Raw genomic sequence first — 18,398 nt, 5'->3', positions numbered from 1 at the left:
ATGGACCCAGCAAGCAGGACTCAAGAGCATGCACGATTGCCCTAATGGAAAGTGTCTCTCCGTTGGGTCACCAGATCAAGAGAAGCTAGGAGTGCAGCCTGGATACCCCAGAAAAGGATCGGGGTCTGCTCTGTGCAAAACCCTTGCAGAGCAGGTGAATATGACGTTTGTTTTACAAAAGGAACATTTACAATCACTTAAGAATGAGAATGCAACTGAAACAACTTCCATTAAAGTCCATGGGCTCAAGTCAGAAGTCGCCTTCGCGTAGTACAGGAACCTTTTTCCAAAGTCAGAGTGACTTCAGTAGTGCTAATTAAGACAGCTCTCACTGACTAAAATGGAATTTCACACATCTCGCGACTTTGGGTCTCACACGTTGGATCCCAAGTCACGGCAGTGTGTACTGAGCCTTAGACTTTATAAGCACGGTTGCTTTTACCCATAGTGTGTAAAACGATACTTTTTTTTTTTTTTCGTACTTGGCAGGCAGATGCCCAGGACCCAGCCATTTGCCAGCAGCCTGTCGAGATTGATAGGTTGCAATAAGTGGTGGCTGTAGGCTGTTCAAGCGGTACTTGCAAACAAAGCAGTATGCCTTCAGGGAGTACATCCTTTTAAAGGGCCTAATTCTCTGGTAGAATGTGTAGGCCAGAGAAGCCATTTTCACCCTAGCCTTTGTCAACTGCAAATATTCGATTGTAAATGTTCAGATTTGATATCAAACCTAGTATACTTTCTCTGTGCAGTGGTTTTTGCACAGAGCATCCCTGATCCTCTGGTCCCCAGCCGGTGCTCCTGGCTCCATAAGACAGTGTGGCCTGCCCCTCCCCCTTTGACTAGTTGTGATTGACTGCTACTGTGTCTACTTCATTGTATTAAGGTAAACCTTTATCAAGAAAAATCCCCTCAAAGTGGTTGTAGAGGATGTTAATTAAAATCTATACTTTTCTGCTCTGTGCAATTTAATTGCACAGAGTGCCCCCCGGACCTCTTCTTGGGTTCCCCGCCTGCTCCTCATCTCTGTCCAGTGTTTCCACATGAAGCCCCTTCCCATGGGGCCACTCATGCGTGCTCACTGCCAAGCCCTGCTGTTCATTGACTGACAGGCTTTAGAACCACTTGCCTATTACTATGCACCCAGAACGATGCAAGTCCAGCCTTGGTGTTTTAAAGGGGTTGTAAACCCTCAAGGTTATTCACCTCAATGCGTTCTATGCATTAAGGTTAAGGTGAAAAACCTTCTGCAGTGCAAAGCCCGCCCCATTTACTTGCCTGACCCCAATCTTTCCAGTGAGAACGAGCCCAGCAGCTCCAGCCGCTGTCTCGGAACCTCATTGGATAGATTGATCACAGCAACAGCCATTGGCTCCTGCTGCTTTCAGTCAAATCCTGCCCCACTGGGTGGGGCAGAGTTCTGTCTGTGTCAATTGACACAGCAGCAGGACTCCGAAGCCCGTCCGCAGGGGTCCCCCAGCGAATGTGGGTCTCCGAGGGGGCACTCAATGCTTTGGGGAGCCCAGAAGAGGAGAATCAGGGCCACTCTCTGCAAAACCTTTGCACAGAGGAGGTAAGTATACCTTGTTTAAAAAACCTTTACAACCCCTTTAAAAAAGCCGCTCTTATCTGTGTTTGCATGCAAGGGCAGCTACATTTGCTCATTGCATTTGGCTTCTAGTTTCTGATTTGTACTGCTACACAATTTTATTGCTTCTCACAATGCAAGTGAGTTTGCTGTATCTTAAAGTGTATTTCCAACTTTGCAGCCAAACTGCTGACATCAATATCGGATATAAACTAGACAAGGGTTATAGATATCCAGCTTTGGTTCTGCATTATATTAATGCAGTTTTAGTCCCTGACAAGTAAGCATGTTGCAAGTTTATTCTAAATACAAGGTGTCTATACATTTTTGTATATAGTCTTGTTCCAAAGATACAAATTAGTATTTTTAACCTATTTTTAGGTATGCTATGTGAATGAGAACACATAACAAACCTATTGTGTGGGTATGTTTCAAATTTGGCTGCACATGTACAAATGCACTTTAAAAAAGCAATCTCTAGCGAAGTCAAAATAATGAATAAGCAGATGGTGGAGGTGATGAATCGCTAGCTACTAGTTTGCAAGTGTTCAGTGCAGTCGCATAACGGAATAACAAAACTGTACATGTGTGACCATACCATTAAAAATGTCTTCATGGTATACACTGCAATAGTCTCAAAATGTATGCTCACTGAAAATACCATACGCTTTCCTTAAAGCAGGGCTCGACAAATCCAGGTCGCCATGGCGACTAGAAATAGTGTCCTGGCGACTTGGCTTGAAAGGTGGGCCGGTGAGCTGGTGGTGGCCGTTGGTATTACAAGTTAAGCATTACACGTTAAACAGCAATTCTAATGTCATTTTTCACTGCCATCTTTCCTCTAATTAGAACCCCCAAACATTAAATATATTTTTTATCCTAACACCCTAAAGAATAAAATTGCTATCGTTGCAATACTTTCTGTCACGCCGTATTTGCGTAGCGGTTTTACAAGCGCACTTTTTTGGGGAAAAATTACTTTTTAAATTAAAAAATAAGACAACAGTAAAGTTATCCCCATTTTTTTTTTTATATTATGAAAGATAATGCTGCGCCGAGTAAATTCATACCCAACATGTCACGCTTCAAAATTGCGTCCGCTCGTGGAATGCCAACAAACTTTTACCCTTTAAAATCTTCATAGGCGACGTTTGAAAAAAAATCTACAGTTTGCATGTTTTGAGTTACAGAGGAGGTCTAGAGCTAGAATTATTGCTCTCGCTCTACCAAACGCGGCGATACCTCACATGTGTGGTTTGAACACCGTTTACATATGCGGGCGCTGCAAGCTCGTCGGGATTTTAGTCCATCTGACCATGAGCCATACCATCAAAATTCCAAAGGCAGAAGGTTTTCAATCTTCGTGCATTGTAGGATCAGAAACCCGCGTGCAGCAGCCCCCTAACACTTATTTGTGCCCCATCTCATTCCAGCGATGTTGTACGAGAGACTCTGCTGTCCAGGACGCTCTCCTGAGACACAGTGGGTGCCATTGGCTCCTGCTATTGTCAGTCAGTGAGGGGGCCGAGCCGCAGCTCCGTGTCTGAATGGGGCACACATGACAGTGGGCCACCCCATAGCAAGCTGCTTGCTGTGGGGGCAGGGGCGGAGAGGCCAGGAGTGCCAGCCAAGCACCCAAGAGGTGAATCTGGGCTGCTCTGTGCAATGCACAGAGCAGGTAAGTATAACATGTTTTGTTAAGCAAAAACAAGACTTTTAATATCACTTCAAGGCAGGTTTATCAAATATTAAGTCCACTGCTGCATCTGACCCATTAGAGCACCAAAATACTTTCTTGTGATTTTGTTGTGGGTTCCATTTGGGTCCCACTGATTTCTTTCCACTTCTGATTTGTCTTGGCCACAACTTCTGAGGCAGAAGCACTGATTGCCCAGGCAAATGTCTCCATCCCTAACATGCCAATACGTTCCTATAAAAGACAAATTGTCTCCCAATGTAGTCTGCAAAAAGCGACCCTTCTGGGAGTATCGATCTCTTTTTATCCCACTTTTCAGTGGTTTCTCACATTAATGTCCATGTGGAGGCTGGCGGAAGTTACCATGTTTCTGAAGACAACTTTTGGGGACAATTTCTGTACATTAGCGCTTCAGCATTATTTATCTTTTACAGGGATATTTTTAAGGTTGGCCACAGGGATGCTTTATGCTAGATTTTCCACTAACGGCTATGTGTATAGTATGTTTCTTACTTGCTGCACCAGCCAGCCTGAGTTTCTGCATCACTTAATTGACTATATTGTTTTGCAAAAATGGTACATCCAGTTAATCTTGTATTCTAATTCTTGGGGGAGAGCGAGAGACCTGATTTAGCGTTGCATAGAGAAGTAAGCCCTCTAGTTCTTTAGGATATATGTATTTTTCACAGAACAGCCCCGATCCTCCTCTTCTGAGGTCTCCCGCAGGCAATCCAGCCCCTCTTTATCGGGGCTCCCGCTGTTGTGTCCATTGACGGACATCAGGACTCGGCCCAGTGCCCCCCTAACCCCCCCCAAATTCCTGTGTCACAACTTTTGATTAACTAAAATCCCTGCCTCTATAGCCACCATCAGTCTAATACTAGCCTATCTAGCCTTCAGGCAATCCAAACAGTTCTCCAGCGGTGGAAGCTCTGATCCCAGGCTTCGCTGTGGAGGTAACTCTATGGGTGACACCACTTCCCATTCATTTCACAGCAGTTGTCTGACATATACTAAGAGCTTCTGCCGCTGGAGATTGGGACCGCCTGTATAAAAGGTATGTATACTGATTTTCTATTTTCAGGGCTAGATAGGCAAGTGTTGGAATGTTGGTGGCTATAGATGCATGGATTTTAGTTTTTGCACAGACTTCCACTTTAAGGCTTTACAACCACTTTAAGGAGCAAAGGGACATTGAGAAGCAAATGTCTGCATTTTTTTTTTGGGCCAACTGGCCGCTGAAATTATCCTGACCTTGGTTTATCTAACAAAAGCAGAAATCCAATATGAATAAAAATATTACAGCTCCGTACTAGTTTTAACTGCAATATGATGGTTACATTAACAAATAGTTGCCATGCTATTACAAATGCCTTTTTATAGTTTGTCAAGCAGTTTTTCAGATAACCATTCCATTTAAATGTTGTCTGTTAGCATAAAAATCAAATATTTCAAAAACTTTTAAGCTGTGTACCTTTACTAGATATAGTTTAGATTTACCTTTTTGTACCTTTTTAAAAATAAAATCAGTTTGTGAAAAAAAGTTTTAAATAAAAAAAAGAAACTTCCAAAACACAAATCCAAATTAGCAAGTTAGTGGCAATCATATACCTTAACTGCATGCTTTATTTTACGGTTATGTTATTCCATGCATGAGTATTCCTTTTTTTTATGTTAAATCTTGCTGCTTTTTTTTTACCTTTTTTCACCTAAATATGAACTCTGTTCTAATTGGTGCCTTTTTTTTGTTACCTGGATAGCAGGGAAAAGGGGTCGAGGCCGGTCCTGACCTGTTACAATGAAGACTGACTTGGTATGTGGGATTACACCAGAAGCTTGCAGTGGAATAATGGTAAGAAAATCAAGAAACCATAAAATCTCAATGTATAGGAGCATTTCTGTCGCAGAAGACCTTCAAGCAAAGATCATGGATTCTAATATTGGACTTTGAACTAATATGTGGACTTTGACATGGATTCCTTTAACTTTTTTTTTTATTTTTTATTTTATTTTTTTGCAGTGCAAGTTATTAAACTTAAGTTACTTTAAGTCTTCAACAGAAGTACTTCACAACTTTAATATGTTTTTTTATTGTATAAACAATAAAAATCTGCCTACTGTAGGTTTGTTTTCTTAATGTGTGGTTCCAATGGTGTTTGCTCTGCCATTTTTTTTCTCTTTAAGCTTATTATTTTGAGCTGCTTTACCCGTGTTAACCTGAGCATTTTGATCAACATTTGATTGCATATATAGGCCTGCAGGAATCCTGCCTATTAAGCCTGCCTGGTAATGTGAAAACTCTCCCAGCGGTATGACACATTAATGTTAAAAATGGGGCCCTTTGATTTGAGGGCTGGTGCATTGTGTAGACTGTGCTGCAGATGTTATAGTGGTTAAAGCAGCAGATAATTTGCAACCTACAAATGGCATAGTAACAGGTTTTGTCCCGCTTGAGATACATTCTGAAGAAATACTGCTTTTTAAAGCGGACCTAAACTCTATTATAACACAAATGTTTTTGTTTTTTTAAAGTTACCTTTTATAGCCTGCCACTCCTTATCTATTTTTGAGAATGCTAGTTGGCTGGCTGTATTGCTGACCCACCAGCTTTAAACTGTAGTATCTTTGACCTAGAGCAAGTTTGCAGAGCTGGAACGTCAGCTATCTGTATATTTGTTTCAGGTTAAAGGGGCAGCACAACAGGCTGGTATGTAGCATAGTCGGGAAAGGTCAGCAATAACAGCCTGTTTTGTTGGCCTACATTTGGGCTTGGTTCACATATCTGGGTATGGCTTCAGTGTGATCTTTCGAAGGAGTCTTTCATTCACTGGTTTAGGTGCAAATTTATTAAGTTTATGACACTTGAAATCACACCTGAGCTGGACCTAAAACTTTACAGGACTCACATATGTGAACCGACTCCATAGAGAGCCTGTTCGTCACATGAAAATTGGATGCGATTCAAAATGCATCCAATTTGCATATATGTGAACCGAGCCTTAAAAACAACTGTAATACCTGCTTAACAATGGGGCTGGTCTGCCTTGCACCTTATGCAACACCTAGCAGTGCGCCATGGAGAAAAATCTTTGTGCAAGTAGCGCTAGTGTTTGGCAGATATTAAGCAATCGTGCACACAGATCATCCCTGTGCCTTGGCAGCGCTATGATACAAGGGGCAGAGAGTATTACTTGTGTGATCTAGGTAGAGCGGCTTGGCATCAGGGGGTGGTTTGAATAAAGATTAGTGTTATAATAGAGTTTAGACTAAAAAAAAGCCCAGCGTGACAACAATCCTTGCTAATGTGTCTTTACCACCATTGGAACCCTTATTTCTTTCTCCCTTCCAAAAGTTATTAATGAATGTGTTCTTACATGAATTGTGTTGAAATACAGAAGTTTCGGGTGTAATCATCAGAGCCAGTTAGTCAGGCATTCCAGATAGTGGTTCTTTTCAGAACCTTTTTTAAAGGGTTGGTTAACTACCTCAGTAGCAGAGGATTGAACTATACCCTGTGTGTACTGTATATAGAAAATCTTTGTTGATAAAAGCCAGACTTGTTTAGTGTGCCATGAGGAAGCAACTCTTGAGCTGTACCAAATGTAACATTCTTCTGATGCCTTTAATGAAAGGCTTGTGAGGCTTCCTGATGGGTCCAGCAACAAGCCTAGCTCTTGTCGTATTTTGTGGCTGAAAAAGCAGCCTTTGCTCTTTCAGATATATTGTAGTTATTTGGATGTATAATAGTTTAGCGAGATGTTACTTTTCTAAGACATCAAATGTTCCAAAAGTACATCAGCAACTTGCTCAAAGTACTGCAGTGTCCCTTTTTGATTAATCAGGCTTAAGCTTTAGTGTACTAGCATGATTTTTTGGATGATATTTGAAAATTTTCATAAAACATACTACATAGCTTAAGCTTATGAACTGTCCACCTTATTTCAACCTGTTTTATGCATTTTGCGTGCTGGCGTTCTGCGGGTCAGTCACCTTGTTTCAATAGCAGACCATATAATTACAGTGCAGTACAAATCTAGGCTTACTTTAAAATGTTCTTAAGCACCTTGATGAGTGGTAAAATAGTGGCAAGTCCTGTAATGGAGCACATTTTCCACTGTATAAAACACTTCACTTTAAAGGGGCACTGCAGTCAAACTACATATTCATTAGGCACCATAATAGTTGATCAATCCTGTTACCCTTGGGTAGTTTCATACTCTTATTTTTTTTTCCCCCCACCCAGTTAATGCAAATTTTAAGCAGAATAAATAGATCTGTCATCTGTTAAAAAAAAATGCTCATGACAAACAATCATTTTTGCATTCCTGCAAATAAAATTGTTTTATACTGTAAGCTGGAGGCGAGTGTAACTTATTTTTGTAATAAAAGTTTTTTTTTTATTTTTTTTAAGTGTCATTAATATAAGTGTGTGTTAGTCCAGAGATTGTCTTGATTTATAGTCATACATTGCAGTATGTTTTTGTACTGTACATTACTTCTATCATAGTGTTTGCCAAGAAGTCTGTATGCTTTGTTCTTAATTGGACCTTTTTTTTGTTAAACTTTTCATTAGTAAGGAGGATAATTCTAAGATTCTGTGCAAAGTTCACATTACGGAAACTTCAAAGATGTAATTACAAAAGCTTCAATATTTGTGCCCATCTTTCCCCAATTTCGGCTTTAAAATTTGATATATAGCACATTTTATAAAGGAATAGTATATAGTATTACAATTGGATATTCTTAATTACTTTTTTGTGTGTGCAATTATTTTACTTAAAAAAAAAAAAAAAAAAAACTATATTCTAGCTGTGATGTATTTTGTGTCAAAGCATGCAGTAGTGATATCTTTTAAAGCTGCCATTTTTGAGTCACCTTCACTGTCTCAGTATTTAAAGAGCAATTTTATGTAGATAAATTAACTTGAAGCGAGTACACAGTATAAGTGGAAAATAAGACGATATGGAAGCAAGCTAATACCTTGAATAACCAGAGTGGTTATTGATGAGGGTAGAATGTAAAAAAGGGGGGAAAAAAAATTATAATCAAATGCATTAAACTACTCAGTATTTTTCTAGGGGCGTCATATACTTGGCAATGACATGTGGGGTTTCTTTAAGGCTCATGTAGAGGAGGAACAACATACCCGAGTCCTGCCTGTTGTAGGCTACATTTGAAGCAAACGACAGGGCTGTCTGAGACTGCCTCAAGGGTTTATTAAACTCACGTCACTTACATCGGCTTCTGTTCAGCGATGTCTGTGTGCACATTAGTACTCCCTAGAATTAAAAGAAAAATCAGCTTTCTTCATGTGGAGTTTAGACTAGGGTGAGGCACAAGTGTGCACTGTAGGTGCCTTGCCCCTCAAGTTTTTACAATTTGCTGATTCTAGAGCCCTACAGTGGTCATAGATTCTGGAGTCTCAAATGTTCGTACTTGTTCAAGGTGGAACTCAAGTCAAGGGTTCGGTTTTGGATGGAACAAAAGCTGGGGGGGGGAGGGGTTAGACATTTTATTAGTGACCCTCATTGGGTCAATTTTACTTTTACTCAAGAGACACAACATGAACTTGGGAAATCTAACATGGGGGAGAGGGGGGCACAATTTTTGACAGCTTTGTTTGGAGTTGCACTTTAAATGGCACCTGTGAAAACAAATACAGAAGTTACACTTTGATTACTTTTTGTTTTTTAACGGTGCATGCGTTACTGTTGGTTTAATGATTTTATAATAAATATACAGCCATTGAAGAATCCGGACTGTCTGTTCTGAATGCTTGCCCAGTCTTTAGCTCAACAGTAATGTGTGGCAGTTGCAGACCTGACATTTACATATAAGGTTAGGTTAGCAATGTCCGCTTCCTTTTTTTTTTTTTTTTTTTTTTTTTTTTTTTTCAGTTGCCACAGGTTCCCTTCACCGTTTTTTTTTTTTTTTTTTTTTTAAAGACAACCATAGAGATCTTTCTGAATTGCATAGGGTTTTATCACTTGTCATAAAGATCATTCAATGTTGACCTCAGTCAGCCATGCAGTTACTGCTTCAAAGAAGCTATATGCTGATGAATGAAGTCCACATCTCAAGTGCCAGTGTTGATGTGCCCTTAGAAGATTCAACAAGCTGGAAGTGTTACTTATGCTTGCTTTGCCAGGCAATGTGCACAAAATGCTATAAGATTTATTTTATTTTATTTTTAACCCTTTGCTTGATTGTACCATGGCCAAGCAGCTTGAGTTGTTCCACAGTGATAGCTTTATGGCCACGTGTATTCCCTCGTACAACCAGTTATGGTACAGTTTTAATTTGCATTACATTGTTCATTTCGATTTTGTTGGGTTCAGTGTTAAAACATCTTACTCTGTTCTTGCTTGTCAGCTTTTCCACTCCTATGCATTATACCAAACCACTTCATATTACTAATGGGAAAATCTGAACTCTCGTCTAAACTCAGTATTGCTTGGAATTAGTGTTTTGAAAATAGTTTGCTGTCTAAATTTACCAACATAATTGAAAGGTGTGGATTGTGTGGTTACTAATTAATACAACATATTCCTATAAATATCCAGCTGTGATGTGACTCAGCCAATAGTTAATTTAAATGTATACACTTCTGCCACCAAAATGTCTCCAAAACCTCTATTCCATTGATGCGACTTCTTTTATCTTCCAATCTAAATATTTGCGTACAATGGTTTGGCAGAACTGGATGATGAGGCTTAAAAGTTATTATTATTTTTTTTTTTTTTATTAGCTACTTTTGCCAGTTGGGTTGTAGACATTTATAACATTCATTTTGGTTTTGGGACTGCACCAGTGATTTGCATTTTACTGGCTTTGGATTTTCCAGACATATTTTTAAATGTATATAAATAAAGTGATTTACAAAAACATATGATGCATTTGTTTTGTTTTTCCTGTATATGTGTAATTATATGAAATATATATTGTTTTTTTGTGCAATACCATTTTTTAAACCTGTAACACATTGCACAACTGGTTTGTATTTTTAATTATTTGGAATATTAGTGTTTCATATATATATATATATATATATATATATATATATATATATATAATGATTTTTTTTTTTTTTTTTATTAAACATGCACAGCACCAATCTCTTATCCCCTCACTCTTACCACAGTTTGGTAACACTTCAAGCATTGATGGAAGGATTTCATTTGTATCTGCCAAGTTAAACAATGACTGCACTACATGAGTATTTTGCCCTGCTTTTCATTATTTTTTTGCCATGTTTGGCTGCTCCCTTATCACAGAATTTGAATGGCATGAGCTACCTTGTGAGGAGAGCGCTTCTGCTCTCGGACACAGCACTCTGGATCAGGCTCTGGAAAGTATAAGGGGGGGTGTGGGGGGAATAGAAAAATTGATTATCTTTGGTGCCCACAAGGCCAGAAAGTCTCCCAGGTAAAGAGGCAGTACAGTTTTTGTATGTTTCAATTGAAAACTTGCATCTGAGCCCAGCCTCTTAAGAGCTTCAAGATGCAGAATAGGTAATGTCCACCATGGGCTTCAGAATGGTGAAGCAATCTTCAGAGAATATGCAGAGGCCGTGGGGGGGGGGGGGGGGGGGGAGGTGTTTCATAACAATAATTGGAGAAAAAGTCCTTGCGATCTCTACTCTAGCCTCATTACACTGGGAATGATGGGTGTTCAACCTCAGCAGCATCTCTGATGCTATTGTCATGTGCTGTCTCAGACACTGTAGGCCATGCAGGCTACTTCCTTCAAGTGAGGAAATGCTGTAGCAAGTTTTATCTAGAGCTCCTGGTTCTTCTCTGCTCATGGTAAACCTGCCTTGAAGCGGTTGTAAACCCTGCTTTGTGATTTTTACCTACGGGTAAGCATAAAAGGCTTACCTGTAGGTAAAATTAATACCTCCTTAATCTATACGGTTTAAGAGATATTCAGCCTGCATGCAGCTGCTGATGTCAGCGGCGCTTGCGAGCTGAAGGTCTGGCTTACTGCGCCCGAGCTTCTTGCAGCAACCGTGGGCTCCCGTGCGCATGCCTGGAAGTGAGGTCATTGCAGTTCTGGCCATTCTCTGCACCGGAGCCCGCAATCCCAGAATAAAGGATGGTGAGGTCAGCCCTTTCAGCGGTGAGCGTGCGCCATTGAGAGAGGGCTTTGTTCTAAGGCAAGTATTTCATAATGTGCTAGTATGTGACTACTTTAAAGAAAAGTTCCCAGCAGGGGCAAAGGCTCAGACTGAATATAAAGTACCATCTTATCCTTTCTGCTCTTCAGCTGGTGTGCCCTCAGCTGTGAGGCTTTATGCAGTTGGTAGCAACAGTATTGTAATGCAGTTTGAGTTATTCTCAATAACTTTACTATAGTAACTTCACCCAGGAATCATGGCAGTCCTTTGCAGCTATGAGTGGCCAGGAGAGCTTTTTTTTTTCTGCCTCTTCAGGTTTTTTGTCGGTAGAACAGACTAGGCTTTTTTGCCAAGAGAGCGGCATGTTGGTGCCTGAATGCACTCTTTTAGTAGGAAAATGCCTACCTGCCTAATGTCCCCTACCTATAGGAACTGTGGATCTTTTTTTTTTTTATGCTCATATCGATGAGTAAGGGTGTAACTTTGCTGAAAACACAAAATGGCGCTTGATGCAGGGATTTTGTTGGTGTGCTGGCTTGCAATCCTAGCCTGTGGATGCCTTTTATCTGTAGGTCACTGACTCTTCAAAGTGTTTTCCTCTACTCTTCTGCCTGCCTCCAAGTCCTAGCAGTCTCACTTGCCCATTTCTTAAGATGGCTTCTAGGCAATTTTGCCTATATCCAAGATGGCCACTGGAGCATTGCTTGCCAAATTCAAGCTGGCTCCTATGCAAGATCAATTTACTTCCCCTACTCGGCATCATACTGTACGTCACTACCTTTTGAATGTAGACACTTTCCCTTCCACAATGGCCACTGGAACACTGTGTAGCCATGGCCTATTTGAGAGGAGATGTAACACATAACTTATGAGGACATTCACAGATGAATTCCAAAATGAAAAAAAACATGCTTGGCAATGCACTGTCACAGTTCCATTCACTTCTTGGGAGGCAGGCTTCAGACAAGGAGAGCACTTCTGAGGAACAGTCACTTTTCATACCAAAAGATCCACAGATGGTGATATTTGCCTTAATAAAAACCTTTAGCATCACAAGGTCAGAAGCTGCATTACAGGAGAGGCTGAACCTGCATTGAAAACCACCAAAAGTGCAAGGTAAGGGTTTCTTCTCTTCACACTGGCTTTGAAATCCATGAGGACAAAAAAGGAATGGGCTGTTTGGGTGTCAACTCTATATCTATGCACTGGTCCTGTGGGGTAAGTAGGTGGGGCTCCTAGCACATGTAAGCTGCCATGTTGGTGCTAGGATTTTTTTTGAACTAAACAAAAGATGTGAAAATATGTGGGTTGCTATAAAATGAACTGAAGAGAAATGAAGTGTAAACTGATGCAGCCTGAATCTGTGTTCATTCGTTAAAAAAAAGAAAGAAGCAAATCTTGACTGAACTGGTGTCTGTGTAAAAGAACACTAAAGGCTGGTTCACAACATGAATCGTACAGGAATGCAGTGTTTCTGTGTAATTCACATGCAGTCCAGGTGCAGTGTGATTTTGGCCCATTCATTTGAATGGGCTTAAATCATGCCATACACTGCTGTAAAGACACAGCAGCCAAATCTCATGGTACTACTGTACCATGTAACCTGGTGCAGGCAACCCCATTGCGTTTGGGGTGTGAATGCTAATATCTGCTGCAAATGCAATGCGTTCTGAATCTGGTATGGGAAACGTGCCCGGATCTTGGGTTTCCTGTACTGCATTCTGGTGTGAACTGGCTCTTTTGGTCACAAGAAATGTTGGATTCAGTTTGCACATCTTCAGTCTACATTAATTTCGGCATCGGTTATTTCTTCTTGCAAAGGCCAAAAAGTATAAACCAGTTTCTTGCCTAAAAATAGGCCTAGATGGAATGGATGGAAGCATTTCAGATCTATCTAAATGAAATGACACAGCCTTGTTCCGTTTAAAAGAGAAACTGACCTGAATAGACAGCATGTAGGTTGATGGATAACCATTTGTTTACATCCACCCACTCTGACATACCTTGCCATTCATTCTGAATCCTACTGAAAAACTGACAGGGATTTAGACTGAACCCCCATGTGAAAGGCCCCCTTTACATGGGCATTTCAATCAGGTCCAACTGTCAGTTTTTTGAGTGGACCTGATTAGAAGGTCCACAGTGGCCTATGATCAGGAGTGGTTGTGTCCCTTTACACTTGCCGATCCGTCTAGGTCTGGATAATAAAATGGAAGAAGACTTACATTTTTGAAGACTGAATTGGTGCCTGGTGTAAATGTCCAGCAGTCTGTTTACACTTGGCTTGTTTTTAGAATTGACAGGGATCAACCCGTGTCCACCGGACAAACTGAACAGGCACAAATGTGATTATAGTCTCTGATCAGCAGATCTACTCAGATTCCCTTCTCTTTGGAGCAGATTCTGCTCGGTGTGAAAGGCTCCTGCAAGTATCATGATGATTTGTATATGGTTTTGTGGTTGCCAGATCTTATCATAGGGCAGTGTCTTTTTTTTTTTTTTTGTCGGCTGTCACTGCATACATTTTAAGTGACCAAGGCATTGCCTGCCCCACGTATACAATGATAGTGTATTCAGCTGCAGGGTAGGTAATGCCCCTTAGGATTGGCTTTGTGCAGTGAAAGCCTATTTGCAGGATACTTGAAGTGGGTTTGTACTAGGATCGCCTGACCTCCCCCTTGTCCTTTTCTAAATTTTATTACATAAGTTGTATAGAGGTAAGTCAATGCTCACCCAGACACCTCTCTTATTAGAACAAGTGGCTATGTCTGAACAGCTGCTGCATTCAAATAGACTTGCATAGGCTTCCTGCATAAATAAGCAGCTGTCTGACCTTCGGCACTTGTATGAATGAGGTCTAAAAGAAACATACAGCAGTGGATGCATTTAGCATCTTCCCCACTAGATACATTGTGTTATGCAGAGTCTGCCAGTATTGTACAATCATTATCCTTAAACCGCACCAACAGTTTGTGCAGCGCTTTGCAATGTTAAAGCAAACCGTACAGTTACAATACAATTCAATACAGGAGGCATCATAGGGCCTTGCTGGTTGGAGCTTGCAATGTAAAAGGAAGGGTCAAGTGCTACAAAAGGTAACTGGGGAATGAGCTGATGAAGAGAATGAAAGTACAGTTGGGTGGACGCAGAATAGGCTTCTCTGAAGAGAAGTTTTCAGTCATTGCCTAAAGGTGGATAAAGATGGCGATAGTCAGGAAGATTTGAGGTAGGGAATTCCAAAGGATGGGAAAGGCTTGGGAAGTCCTGGAGGCGAGCATGGGAGGAGAGTGGACAGAGGAGCTAGAGAGCGGGAAGTCTTGGGAGGAACAACAGAGAAGTGAGGGGCAAGAGGCATGTGGGGAAGGAAATAAGAGGTCAGTTCTATACAGTTTGAGGTAGTGGCGTGACACCCAGACTGATATGTATGTTAGTAAATTTGTGATGTGCAAGGTGACTAATGGAGCTGAGGAGTAGAGATAGATTTGGGTGTCAGCGTAAAAATTATATTGGAAGCCATCAGCTGACCCAGGGAGGAGGTCTAGATTGAGATAAGATGTCCAAGAACAGAACTTTGGGGGACCCTGATAGAGAAAGGGAGAGGAGGAAGTAGAATTGTAAGTGATGCTGAAGGTGCAGTGGGATAGGTAGGTAGGATGAGAGCCAGCGAAGAGCAGTCCTGGAGACCAAAAGAGTAATGTTTTTTGAGGAGGCGGGTATGGTCAACCATATATCTAAGGCAGCAGAGAGGTGCAGGAGTAAGAGTACAGAATATTGTCCATTGGTTTTTGCTGTTGGTACGTAATCTTAGGAAAGCGGTTTCTGTGGAATGTTAAGGGCAAAATCCAGACTAGGGGATCAAGAAGGTTATTCCTAATCAGGTTACGCGGTTGTAGACCAGGCGTTCAAGGAGTTTGGAGGAAAGTAAGGAGATGAAGCATAGGTTTAACATTGGTAAGGGTGGTTGGCTTTTTAAGTATGGAGGTCACTAGTGCATGTGTTAGAGTTGGGAAAGGTGCCAGAAGAGAGGGAGAAATTGAATATGTGGGTTGGAGCAGTGGTTCTCAGTCCTTAAGTACCCCCAACAGGCCATGTTTTCAGGTTTCCCTTTATCTTGCACAGGGGCTATAAACCAGAGTCCATGGCTTGGTATTTTAGACAGCTATTGGCTACATGGCCTGTTTGGGGATACCCGAGGACTGAGGTTGAGAACCACTGGGTTAGAGAGTATAGGATAGTCGGAGGGTATGAAGGGAAGAATTGTATTTATGGCCTCGTGCACACAGGGTGTTGTTTTCAGCTGCTTTTGCCAACGTCGGACAGGGTTTTTTTTTTTTTTTTTTTTATGCAGCTTAAATACTCCATGTTTGTTGTTCTATGGCCACGTGCACACATGCTTTTAGGAGCTGTAATTGGCATAGGCATTTTCAAGCTGCAAAAAAAAAAAAAAAAAAAAACTTGTATACTAACCTTTCCATAATTTTTCCTTTCCTGACGCATTCCCATGGCAACACACACACTGGGTTGTGACTCTGCCCCCACGACCTGATAGGACTGATTGGCTATAAAGTTTTGAAGAGGAGTTCACTGCTGCATTCTCAGTATCTATTACCTTGGAGGGGTGGGTATCTGTGCTGCCATGGTATGCGTCTGGAAAGGAAAATTACGGAAAGGTGAGTATACAATTTGTTGGTTTTCCTGACGCATTACGGCAGCAAACACACTGGGAAATAACTCGCTACATGGGTGGGTGCTTTCAAAAGATTTTTATTTTATCCACAGGATATGGAAGAATTGGCTTTAATGGCCGATCTTTCAAATTCAACTGTTAACTGAGCCGGGTCTATTCTGTGATGAGACATGAACGTGGTTCTGGAGGACCAAGTTGCTGCCTTGCATATAGTTTCTGGTGACGCTCTACAGTATGCTGCTCAAGATGTCGCCACTGCCCTGGTCGAATGTGCCTTTAGGTCGTTGGGAGAAGCTGGATTGTATGCCCTCTTAATAATCTTTGTCCTGGAAGAAGCTGCCTGACCTTTACTAGCACTATGCGGTGTAAAACTAACAGGTTTTCTGTATTCCTGAATGGGTTAGTAACCTCCAAATATGATCTATAAAATAATCGAGTTGATATCCAATGGATGTGGATCACCTTGGCTAGTGAGGAACGCTGGTAGATTGATCTCTGGATTGAAGTGCAAAGCAGATGCTACTTTAGGTATGAATTGCTCTGACAGTCTTTAGAACGACTCTGAAGATAGAAAACTAAATGGGGTTCTTTCATTGATGATGCTTGCAGTTTGGACACTCTCTTTGCAGAGGTTATTGCAACTAAAAAGGCTAATTTGAGCGTTAATGGGGTTGTAAAACTGCGTGTTTTTTCACCTTCATGACTCAGGCCCCCGTTTTACTTGCCTGAGTCACAAAACTCTGTTGGCGTGATCCCACAATGGGTTTCCCCCAGCTTGAGGCGGCTTTTTATTAAAGATTGATAGCAGTGCAGCCATTGGCTCTCGCTGCTGTCAATCAAGTCAATGATGCAGTGCGTAGTGATAGTCGGCGGCTATGGCTGCCACTGTATCACACAGGCACGCGCCCGCGAGCTTAACCCCCCTTGGGAGAGCGCTTCCCAGACGGGGTTAGCTCTTGCAGGGAGGAGCCGAGACAGCAGCAGAGGGACCCCAGAAGACGAGGATCCGGGCTACTCTGCAAAACAAACTGCACAGTGGAGGCAAGTATTGGTATGTTTATTTAACCACTTCCCTACCGAGTCATTGTAAAATGACGTCGGCGGGAACCTTTCCTCTTTCAGAGTGGACGTCCCGGGCGCTAGGGGGCACGCGCCCCCCGCCGCGATGTCCGCCGGGCACCCGCAATCACGGCAGAACCATGGATTTGTGTGTGTAAACACACAGATCCATGTCCTGTCAGCGGTGAGAAGACAGATGTGTGTTCCCAGTACAGAGGAACACGCATCGATCTCCTCCCCTTGTGAGTCCCCCTCCCCTACAGTTAGAACACACTTTAGGGAACATATTTAACCCCTTCAGCGCCCCTAGTGTTAACCCCTTCCCTGCCAGTCACATTTACACAGTAATCGGTGCAGTTTTATAGCACTAATCGCTTTGTAAATGTGAATGGTCCCATAAATGTGTCAAGTGTCCGATATGTCCGCCGCAATGTCACGGTCACAATAAAAATCGCAGATCGCCGCCATTACTAGTAAAAAAAAAAATGCCATAATTCTATTCCCTATTTTGTAGACTAACTTTTGCGCAAACCGATCAAATACGCTTATTGCAATTATTTTTTTTTTTTTTTTTTTTTTACCAAAAATATGTAGATAAATACGTATCGGCCTAAACTGAGGGAAAAAATATGTTCTTTTTAAAAAAAATTATGATATTTATTAAAGCAAAAAGTAAAAGATATTGTGTTTTTTTTCAAAATCGTCGCTCTTTTGTTTATAGCGCAAAAAATAAAAACCGCAGAGGTGATCAAATACCACCAAAAGAAAGCTCTATTTGTGGGAAAAAAAGGGCGTCAATTTTGTTTGAGCGACGTCCCACGACCGCGCAATTGTCATTCAAAGTGCGACAGCGCTGAAAAATAAAAATTGGTCTGGGCAGGAAGGGGGTGAAAATGCCCTGTATGGAAGTGGTTAAAAAAATAAATAAATACCTTTACAACCCCTTTAAGTCCCATAAGGATATCGACTCTTTTGATAAGGCCTCTAGAACTACTAAGTCCATGTTGGGAAGGTCGACTTTCTAGGTGGTCTTATTTTCAAACTGCTTTTTTAAATTCCATTATGAGGGGATTGAAGGCTTATTTGATTCCCATCATGGCTGACAAGGCAGATATTTGAACCTTTAATGTACTCGAACTTAAACCTTTTTCCAGACCTAGTTGTAAAAGATGACTTCTTCCTGGCCTTTTGCAAGGTAGCTACCACCTTAAAAGAGCACCGTTGGATCTAGTAGCCTCTCCCTTTCAACTTCCAA

General features: G+C 41.4%; 1 protein-coding gene across 6 annotated transcripts in view; it reads left to right on the top strand.

The window, feature by feature from the left end:
- The window catches only part of LOC120937091 (synaptotagmin binding cytoplasmic RNA interacting protein), a 43,411-nt gene extending 35,725 nt beyond the window's left edge, over window positions 1-7,686 (top strand). For 4 of the 6 annotated variants that reach the window (XM_040350058.1, XM_040350057.1, XM_040350060.1 and 1 more), the window contains one exon: window positions 5,042-7,686. In XM_040350058.1, coding sequence (XP_040205992.1) covers window positions 5,042-5,070 — 29 coding nt within the window. In that variant the 3' untranslated portion in view covers window positions 5,071-7,686. The remainder of the gene's footprint in view (window positions 1-5,041) is intronic. The other 2 variants (XM_040350059.1, XM_040350061.1) reach the window with 1 other exon arrangement.
- The last annotated feature ends 10,712 nt before the right edge of the window (window positions 7,687-18,398 follow it).

The sequence above is a fragment of the Rana temporaria genome, chromosome 4 (genome assembly GCF_905171775.1).
Source record: "Rana temporaria chromosome 4, aRanTem1.1, whole genome shotgun sequence".
Taxonomy (NCBI): Eukaryota; Metazoa; Chordata; class Amphibia; order Anura; family Ranidae; genus Rana; species Rana temporaria.
The sequence above is the reverse complement of the archived record's forward strand: the minus strand, read 5'-3'. Positions and strand labels throughout refer to the sequence as shown.